Here is a 9,945-nt window from a genome sequence, read left to right on the forward strand (position 1 = left end):
AGAGAAATAACAGAGCGATTACATGACTCACTGCTCAATCGTTGTGGAGAAGCAGCCTCAGTGTTTATATCATTTAATGACAAAAGACATGTGTACAGTGAGACTAACAGGAAGAGGTAGAAAAACACAGGAATAGACAGATAGCTGTGTAAAGATCAATAACAGAGGATGTCAGGGAAAAGGCCCGTCTCACTCCAAATCACTCACATAAGGCATGTTAGTGTGTGTGTGTGTGTGTGTGTGTGTGTGTGTGTGTGTGTGTGTGTGTGTGAGTGAGTGAGTGAGTGTGAAGCATCCACATCACCCTTTGTTACGGAGCTAATGCATCTGCAGCTGAACGTATCAGATACACAACACAGTTATGTAAGCAAAAGGCTGTTTGCCTTTTATTTGCGTTCTCCACACTATTCTGTCTTTCCTGCTGTTTGTAAAAGACTAATACAAACAGCCACGGCCGTAAAATAGCACTTTGTGTCCACTCCGGGAGCTTTATCAATGACCAGTAATGATTTCCATTGTAAATTCCCTATCTGTGCCTCACCATATTCATGTCACTATAGCACTCCAGATTCTCAGGGTCAGTCAGGAAGCAGGACGGAGCTATAAGCAGCCGGCAGCTTCCATTCACATGTTAATGAGCCTCTATCTGAAGCTATAGGGCATGTTTAATCAGACTGAATGTGAAGGACAAGCAAGAGCCAGAATTAGTGGTCTCCAATCAGGATCTGAGACTACCTCCAGCCATAAGGACCTTGTTGCTATGTGACTCACAGACTCACTCAATTTCCATGACGACCGAGGCAGATGACGTTCACCATCTATCAGCATATCTGTTGCGCACAGGAACTCAGGGGTATTGTTCCTCAGATTCACGCCCTGCTAAGGGGACGGTCTTAGCACTGTGCCATCATCCATACGTCCAGATGCTGCGGCGGATCAACTTACTCATTATACTGAGACGACATCGCATTTACAATATCCAACACGACGTTAAACAAAGTCAATCACCAATGTTAGATTTAAATACATTCTGTTATCAACATGAAAAGACTCTAGGACAAATGGAATATGCAACACATCGTATTACAAGTATGTTCACAAACATGTCCATCCACTCAGGTCCATGTTATACTTTACATCCTTACCTTTATAAGACAAAGCACATCTCTATGAACATCACATTAAGATCAGACCCTCAAATAAGTGAGGGAACAGATGGTAATAAATCATATTAATGTTTTTAATTGCCAGGCCTAAAGTGAAAACCAGGGTAAATCCAGTTACACACTAACGGGGCACTTGAAGTCCCCACAGGCACAATAAGCTGACTCATTAGCACTTAGTAACTTTTCCTCAGCAGTGCTCATGGATGTTCCTCAGGTATTTGTCCCGGGATCTTAATTCCCTGATCCACCGTGTTTCTGGGGCTGGAGTTGGTGCAGCTGGAGCGGGTCTCTGCCGTGCTGCTGGTTCTCTGAATGAACTGGAGGAAGTTCTCCTGGAGGGATCCCTCGTGGCTGGACGCTCCAAACTCCACCGGCTGCGTCAGGCAGCATCGTCGAAACTTCACCAGCTCCTCTCTGATCTGCCTGTTCAACAGGCCGTAGAAGAAGGGGTTAACTGCGAAGGAGGAGTAGGCCAGCCAGGTGACGGCCTCCTCCAAGTCCCCGGGGCTGGGCAGGGACGCACTTAAAGACATTTGAAGGTGGAAAATAAAGTAAGGCAACCAACAAACGACAAACTGGCCCACAATGAGGACCAAGGTGAGGGCGGCCTTGCCTCCGCTGAACGCCCTCTCTGGCGAAAGTCTTTGAGGCAAAGTGCGGGTGGTCGCGATCATGGTGGTCTGGCTGTTTATGGAGTCTGATCGAGCTTTGGCAGGGCTGGAATTTGCCCACGTTTGCAGGGCAGGGACTTGTTGCAGGGCTGCAGAGCGGGCCACCTTGTACACGGCACAGTAAACGGCAAAGATCACCACTGCAGGAACCACGAAACAAACCACGCAGAAGAGCACGGCAAACACTCTCCTGAGGCGGCTGTGGCTCCAGTGGAGAGAACAATGAGCCGCTGCTATAGAGCTGTGATTCCCATAAGCCGGCCAGCCAAACAGTGTGACCAAAGCCAACAGCAGTGACTTCACCCAGATGAGGAGCATCACACCTATAGCCAGGTTGATGGTCATCTTGACTTCGTAGCGCATGGGGTGGACGATGTAGAAGTAGCGCTCCACGCTGATGGCTGTGATTGTGAGGATACACAGACAGATGAGAAAGACGTTGAGGAAGATGTAAACTTGACACTCCAGCACGGTGAAGACCACAGTGCCAAAGAACGGCGAGCTGGATATGATCCCCAAAGGCATGAGCAGGATGGCGCTCACCAGGTCCACGGCACAGAGGTGGCAGACAAAGGCGAACCTCTTTACGTGAGGAGCGCGAGCGATGGCCACCATCACGCCGGTGTTAGCCAGCAGAGCGATGAGGTTAAAGGTCACCATGCAGAACAAGCCAATGAGGTCTTTGATCTGCGACTGGGAACTGGTGACCACGTTGGTAGGAACGGTCGGATCCCATAGTGCCGTTGTGAGATTTAGGAGCGGATGAAGCGACACAGAGGAAATCGCGGCACCGGACTTCCCCTCCATTATTCATTCTCAAATTCCTCCATTTCTGTTTGGGGGTTCTTCAAACTTGCACGTCCTGTGATGAAGATACAGAAAATAACTATGAACTGATGAACGCTGTGATGGCAGACTTTGTATTTTAAAGGGGACTTCATCATCATCATCATCATCAGCTCCAACAGGGGAACTGATGCTTCATTCACTGATGAAACAAATAAAAAAAAATTCTACAAGCTGTTATTTGTCATCACAATAGTTTCTACATTTACGGCATAAAAAAGGTTTAATTGTGGTTCTACGTGAAATTCAGCCTCATTGTCTCCACTGTGGTCCAGCCATCACTGTTTATGGAGGCTGAAGACAGTCAGAGCTTTAAATACAACAAGAGACGATGAAGATGAGGAGGTTCAATTGTCTCGTCTCCACCACAAATTAAAGATGAATAATACAAGCTCAATTATGATTGTTATTAGATGCAGAATGTATAGAAAGCTGTGTATGACACCTCTGTACGCTTTAAGATGTCAAATTAACGCGCGGATCAAAATGTTCTCCAGTCAATCACGATTGATCATGTGATGACATCAACATACAACTCTCTAATAGTAAAATACAACAAAAAGATATAACCTAACCTTCATGATCAGATCATAATCATAATGTCCTAATGGTGAATATTTCAACCAAAACATTTTTTTTGTGAAATTTTGGAAAAAAAATTCTCAATTTAAAAAAGAAATCCAAAAATCCAAAAACATAAAACACAGCTTGTAATAAAAACACAATGTGTGCAGAAAGGACTTACGGATGATGATCCACTGCCAGAGTTTGAGACACACTCCACACAAAGCAGGTTGATCTTTGACTTGATAAAGTTCATGTTAAAACCCAGAATATGGCTCCAGAGCCAGAGGCGACACACACACACATCAAAGTTTCCCCCAAACTTAAAACAATCAGTAATCCATATCCTCCAGCTGTTATGAGTGGCTTCTCACTTCATCCTTCCATGGTGGTTTGAGCAGCTGATGCCTGCTCTTCGTCCCTCCTCCTCCTCCTCCTCCTCCTGTATCACTCCTGTCCTGCGCTGTGTATGGCACTGACTGTCACACATTGTATTGTGTGTGTGATTGTCTCTTTTTTTTTCTTCTCTTCTTTCAAGTAGACACACACTCCACTGTCCATCCTGTCAGATCCCCCAGGCGTTGCTGGGTCCTAATTGCCACCATGTTAAAGTCACGCTGGCCCCTGATGTGGGCAGAAGCTCAGTCACTTTGTGTGGCTCAAACCCACAGAAACGAGTCATACGAGACATAAGGGACAAGAAATAAGGGCAGAACTCAAATAAATAACAGAAATATAATAATTTATGGTGATGAATGATTAATGGCACAATTGTTAACTTTTAAAAATAAATCAATGACCTCAAAGCTGGAAATATTACATAAAATCATCTCAAGTTGTTGTTTCCCCAAATCCTCCCAGTAATGTTTCAACAAGTGGCAGTGAGAATGATTAATCCATCTGCAATGCATTGATTAATCTGATCAGAGGCTCTGCAGGCTGATTGGAGCTTTTTATAGGTCTACATGGGTGTGGAAGCAGAAGAAGAAATGTGCACGACTCTCAGTTATTGATTTGCTGCTGCCACACAAATGACAATGTTTGCTACTGGCAGTGAATAGAAAATGTTATTTATGAAAAATATGAGAAAAGTGTCTGCAGTGTAATCTGTTCAGACTGAAACACTTAACCCCTCCCTGTGAAATGAAAACATTCCAAACCGTTCAGAGGACAACTTCTGTTTATTGACTTATTAATTCAAATAATGTTACAGTGCAAAAATGCAGAGGCAATTACATTCCAAAGGGAGTTGCTCATCGCTGACATCATACTGTTGACGTTTGTAATTTTGACCTACAGGGCAACAATCTCTTACAGTTACACACAGTGTTTGATTAGCAGAACTACAAAATGTCAGATTTGTAACATTGCTTCAAGGTTCCTCAAAATGTATCTTCGGGAAACAATACATTACTTCTACTGTTATCCATTAACAGTATTCAATTGTCATTTTCATTGATTACAGTCTGGGTCAGATGCACTAATTAATCAGGCTTTGGCGCTGATTTGGGGGTGCAGATTTGAGGCATTCTGCTCTGAAGCGACATGCGTGTTAGGTCTCAAACAGACGAACGGGCCTGGAACCGCAGTTTGCATGTCAGCTCCCTGAGTCGCTCTCACCCGGCCGCGTGTTTCAAGTTGGTCCACCTGTGGACTTGCACGGCGTATTGTGTGTGTGTGTGTGTGTTGTTAGTGCTTCAAGGTTACTTAAAATGCATCTTAGAGTTGCTTCTGTAAACATATTCTGCAAACAACATATTACTTCTACTGCATTTCATTACAGTATGTCATCGTCATTTTCATTCATTCCATTCAGAATTTCCTCCTCTACATCAAAGGCTTCCCCTCGCTGTGGGAGCCGGTTAGATTTGCATCGTTACTATATGAGCGATGCAGAAAATGCAAAAAGCAGGCGAGAGATGCAAACTATCACCCAACGTACACAAAGGGAGGACGTCCCAGTGTTAAGAGTGCATGGTGCAAAGTATAAGGCACGGCAGAGATTGAGTTTATTTTCTATGTAACTCAGTAGAAACATGGAAGCATAACAATGCCTGTACAAGTAAAGACAAGGAGAGTATTTTTGTACTAAAACAGTGCAGCTAAGCTTTGTTTTGGAAGCCCCATAAAAGAGAATCAAGTTTAGTTTTCTTGTAAGAGCACCTGCCTGACCTTAGCCGTGTGGGCGTGACTACATGTGCAGCTCCAGCAGGAAGCGTATGCGACACTGGTTCTCCTTGTAGATGAGATACTCGCTGTTAGAGAAGGAGCTTCCCGTGTAGGCCGGCTGTTTGATCGGCCCGCCCTGAGGCACGGACACCTGCTTGCCGTCCAGGGTGATGTGGACGTCCTTCTTGGGATCTGAAAGAGCGCCAGAAAAGATTCAGTAATGCTGGTTTGTGCCTTTTGAAGTGTGACAGTAACTTGTAAAGTATTCCACCTGGCTCCACTGATCCCCGCGCCACCACGCTGTTGAAGCCCGCCGGAGCCTTCCTCAAGGAGCCGTCATCCACGGTGATGGTGTGCTCCTTACCCAGAGCCACCTCATTCAGAAACATCACTCCGGTATGTTTAGAGGTGCACACTGTGAAAAAAAGCAATCACTGTGAGTTTCAATCCGCGTCGTCGTCCCGTTTCGTCATCGTCTCGCCGCACACACTCACCGTAACATGCAGACTTGGCGTTTTCAGACGCGAAGTAGATGCCGCGACCGACTCGGCCGCCTGAGTGAGGCATGATCCGCAAGCCGCTCTTCAGGATGGCCGCCACCACTGCGATGTTGGTGCCGTGCCACAGCAGACGCCGGTTGTCCAGATTGTCGTGCTCTTCAAATTTTTTCGCCTGAAACGTGTACAAGAACATACTCGACACCATTTTACAACATTAGACGAGTTAGAAGTTTGCCTGTGTGCGCTCTTTACCTCCGCCTCTCGATCCACCTCCCACACATTCAAGATCTTTGGTGGATTGTGTTTGCCTCCAGTTGCGGACAGATATTTGGCTATGATCTTTGAAGAGAAATTAGGTGAATACAGGTGGAGAAGAACGCTGACTGAACCTGAGATCAGTCACAATAAATCAAGCCGTTTGTTTACATCATCTGTACCTTGAACGTTTCAGTGTCTTTGCCCAGGAGAGAGAGATTGCATTTCAGAGAGTTGTAGTCCTGGTCCAGATGGTGAGGAACCGTCTCTACCATCTCGTCTTGGGCCTTTTCAGTCTCTGACTTCAAAGTTTGGGCAATCTCAATATCAGCCAGCACCTTTATGATGTCGACAGAGAGGACAGTGAGCTCAGATCTGTGGAAACCTCACAAACAAACCGCGCATGCAATCTGAAAATCTCACCATGAGCATCTCCTTCTTCTTTTCAATGATCTCCAAGTCGTTAATGACCGGCGGTCTGTTCCGGCCAAAGTTGTGCGGGATTGTGGTGAAGAACGTTGAGGAAAGTTCCTCCAGGCGAGCACTCCTGTCGTTTTTGTTGATGGCGGCCTCCAGAGCCTCCAGCGCCTCAAAGCCCTTGGCGATCTGCAGCTTACTGAGCTTGCCCAAAGGCATCTTAGTGATGTCTGCGTCACATTCACACACATATTCCACCCGTGTTATTAGTTGATATTAGTTGTGTATTGCTCCAAACAGACCAACAAACGCTGTAAACACTTCACAAATGTTTGAAAAGAAACGCGCAGCAATGGTTTGGACATCAAAGCCGAGATTAGACAAGATGGAAATGCTGACATAAGCAGATGTTGGTGTATAAATGCAGACTTTACCCTCTCTCTGTTAATGATTGACAATCTTATTCTAAACCATGCTTGCGACAGAGAAACCTTCTGAATGTACAAAAGGACATACAGGACTACACATGCTGTCACTCATAAATCACCGCCTCGTCCGGTACAGAAGCCACTCTGAACCAAACGGCTCGGTTAGTTACACAATAGAACAATATGCTGTGTACACATATGTGCATACTTTAATGAAGAGCGTGGCTTAGGCACAGTTTGTTCTCTGAGACACACCCACCTAAGTTCATGCACTCCATGGCCTCCTTGAACATATCACTGCTGAAGATGAGGTTGACCAGACTCTTGGTGGCGGCGTCAAGCGTGCAAGGCAGGACGTTTTTGGTCACTTTGACAGATTTCCCATCAACCTTGTCTACCTGTAACATCGACACACACACACACACACACACACACACACACACGGTGAGCAGACGGTTGATCTGATCAGGTTAAAGGGTGAAATATCTTTGAGTGGGGTTTTATTGTGTTTGTCGGCGCCTCACCTTGATCTCTGCATCCTCGTCTCCGTCCACCTCGATCAGGGTGTACTTCCCAGCGTGAGACTTGAAGTTCAACCGATCGCCCCAGCTGTTCTTTGTCTTGTCCTTGAATTTTTTCTCAAAGTCCTTGACGGCCTGCTCGACTTTGTCAAATTGACACAGCTTTGACTGTCCCGTCTCCCCCTGGATTCAGATCACGGATCGAAACAACACTGACGTGACATCATCTCATTGGCTGCATTTGTTTTTGCAGCGTGAAACGTCTGAGCTGTCAAACTGTAACCCACTGTGATCACCAAAGTCTATCAAACATAACCGGTGATGCTAATGTAGTAATTAATTAAGATAATTAATACAGTCATTAGCAAATACTTCTATCAACACTTGTCTTTCAGGTGAACTCATTTAGAGTCTGTTGACGGTATAAAAGAGTTGTCCTACATTTAAACAAATGTGTCAAGAATTCTGTTTTTCCTCATCAATCAATTTCATATCATCACTCCTATAACTAGTGTGTGTGTGCGTGTGTGAGTGTGTGTACGGCACTACAAAATGCACCAGTCTACATTTGCATAGGGTACATTCAATTTCATTTACATTTTTTATCTTTTTATTTGCATTACCAAATTAATATAGTGATGTTTGAATTGAGCCAATCAAGCCTGTCAGTTGTAAATGACATCATAGGGTTGTTGAATGACAACATGGATGGAGTCTCAGTTCCTGTGTGTGTGTATGTACATGTAACAAGCACCATTCCTCCAATCACAGCTCACGTCACAGTTGTTAATGACATCATGAGCTGTAATGCAATGCAGACAAACTATAACAACTACTAACTCAAAGTAATGTAGCGCACTCACCACTCTGCCCCATCTGTTCCAGGTAAAATATTCCTCCTCATCTTTAATAACTTGAATGACGTAAAACTTATTATTGTTTTGTCCGATGTTTGTCTGGTTGAGCATACAGTCGTAGTCTTCGTAAACCTGTGGTTGACAATGAAGAACAATGCTGAAAATGTCTTGTTGTGGTTACTACTGCTGCTGTTGTTGTTGTTGTTGTTGTTGTTGTTACCTCTCCCTCTGACAGGTCGCAGTGTTCGTCCACCTTCTTCTTCGCTTTCTGCTGTGGCCCGGCGGCCATCAGGGCCTCCTTGGCGGAGGTGTAAGCATCTTTTGGTTTGGAGGTCTCCGGCTGCACTTTGCCCTTCTTTCCTCCTGCCTTGGCGGCTGAACCAGCGCGTCTCTTTGGTGGCATGATCCTGCTAAAACACAAACAAACATGCAGAGCTCAACCTGTCATGGTGGCCGAGGGACAAGTTCAGACACGTCTCCCTCTGCTGACACCTCTCCGCTCACAATCACATACTGTATATAAAATAATGTGTACTAACTACATAATAACCACTACGCTGCTGTGTAACACGTAAGTAACAGCTATTCATCCTATACGTCGTATGTGGTGATGCGTTCAAGAACACGGAAGCGAGAAAAAGAAAACCTCCGCCCTCCCTCTGTTAAAGAAAGAATACACAAGTCCGTCTGAGCGGGATGTTTCAGCCCCTACTCACCTGTAAGCTTCAGATTCTATACGGTAATAAACAGACGCAGGTACTTGTCGGTGTGTCCGGGATGAAGCAGCTGGTTTCGGTAAGTTTTACGTTCAGTTTACGGTCAACGGGAGGGGGCGGAGCCTCACTGTACCCTCCCTGCTGCATGCTGCGTTTACGGTCACGAACCAGCCGTTTACCGCCACCTATCTGTTAAATGTTACAATATTTATCATAATCTAATCTAATGTGTGTATTTTTGGGAAGTTGTATTTAAAGAATTTGAACTGTATTGTTTATCAATGCTCCGACGCTGATTTACATTTTCCCTGCGTCATTTCGGCTCATTCAAATAAAGCAATGATAAGTAATAGATCAACTCTACTCTTGATTAGAATGTTCATGTGCATTTGGGCTCTAACTAAATGAATAATAAAGAAAATATTCAGCAGTTAATGTCCTTCATATTTCTATATTAAAGTTTCAGTTCACTTCAGAGCAATGTTTCCACTTCTATTTCTTTATTTTGTCTGGGGCTGGATTGATCAGTCGAGTTCAGAGCCAAATAAACTTAATGTTCTTCCAACTCTGCATAACTACCCCCTACGATCCTGGAATGATTTTACATTTCTTCCTCCACAGTAGTAACAACACTACTAAACTGGTTTCCCTCTAAAGGCAAATCAAATGAGCTAAGTGGGCCGGCTGCTGAACCCTTAAAAAACTATCATCATTACCACCTGCACTGCTGTGTAATAGAGATCATTTATACTGATGTCATCAAGCTGACTTAGTGATGTCATCAATATCAATGATGTCGTGATAACTAACAAAGTGATGTAATCGAAACTAGCAC

At 44.6% G+C, this 9,945-nt stretch overlaps 2 protein-coding genes across 3 annotated transcripts; both read right to left on the bottom strand.

The window, feature by feature from the left end:
- Positions 1 to 1,363: 1,363 nt before the first annotated feature.
- gpr61l (G protein-coupled receptor 61-like) lies at positions 1,364 to 2,644 on the bottom strand. Its single transcript, XM_076147086.1, has one exon. It carries the CDS (start codon positions 2,642 to 2,644, stop codon positions 1,364 to 1,366), a length of 1,281 nt encoding a protein of 426 aa, XP_076003201.1.
- Positions 2,645 to 5,411: 2,767 nt separating this feature from the next.
- Positions 5,412 to 9,251, bottom strand: parp3 (poly (ADP-ribose) polymerase family, member 3). 2 transcript variants are annotated; one of them, XM_076147290.1, is made up of 11 exons: positions 9,111 to 9,251; positions 8,615 to 8,804; positions 8,401 to 8,526; positions 7,541 to 7,720; positions 7,276 to 7,414; positions 6,595 to 6,818; positions 6,354 to 6,509; positions 6,169 to 6,255; positions 5,911 to 6,088; positions 5,688 to 5,831; positions 5,412 to 5,608 (listed from the first exon to the last, which is right to left on the bottom strand). In XM_076147290.1, exons 2-11 carry the CDS (start codon positions 8,795 to 8,797, stop codon positions 5,439 to 5,441), a joined length of 1,587 nt encoding a protein of 528 aa, XP_076003405.1. In that variant the 5' UTR covers positions 8,798 to 8,804; positions 9,111 to 9,251; the 3' UTR covers positions 5,412 to 5,438. The 2 variants fall into 2 exon arrangements, with proteins under 2 accessions (XP_076003405.1, XP_076003403.1); XM_076147288.1 differs by having other exon boundaries at positions 8,615 to 8,801; positions 9,111 to 9,249.
- Positions 9,252 to 9,945: the final 694 nt, after the last annotated feature.

The sequence above is a fragment of the Genypterus blacodes genome, unplaced genomic scaffold (assembly GCF_046128005.1).
Source record: "Genypterus blacodes isolate CSIRO-AG114 ecotype Tasmania unplaced genomic scaffold, CSIRO-AGI_Gbla_v1 ptg000037l_1, whole genome shotgun sequence".
Taxonomy (NCBI): domain Eukaryota; kingdom Metazoa; phylum Chordata; class Actinopteri; order Ophidiiformes; family Ophidiidae; genus Genypterus; species Genypterus blacodes.

Coding starts and splice junctions, on each gene's coding strand:
- parp3 (XM_076147290.1), bottom strand. CDS start 8,797: ATGCCACCAAAGAGACGCGCTGGTTCAGCCGCCAAGGCAGGAGGAAAG. Junction 6,510..6,594: donor AGAAGAAGGAGATGCTCATG/GTGAGATTTTCA, acceptor GACATCATAAAG/GTGCTGGCTGATATTGAGAT. Junction 5,609..5,687: donor GCGGGGATCAGTGGAGCCAG/GTGGAATACTTT, acceptor GCGCTCTTTCAG/ATCCCAAGAAGGACGTCCAC.
- gpr61l (XM_076147086.1), bottom strand. CDS start 2,644: ATGGAGGGGAAGTCCGGTGCCGCGATTTCCTCTGTGTCGCTTCATCCG.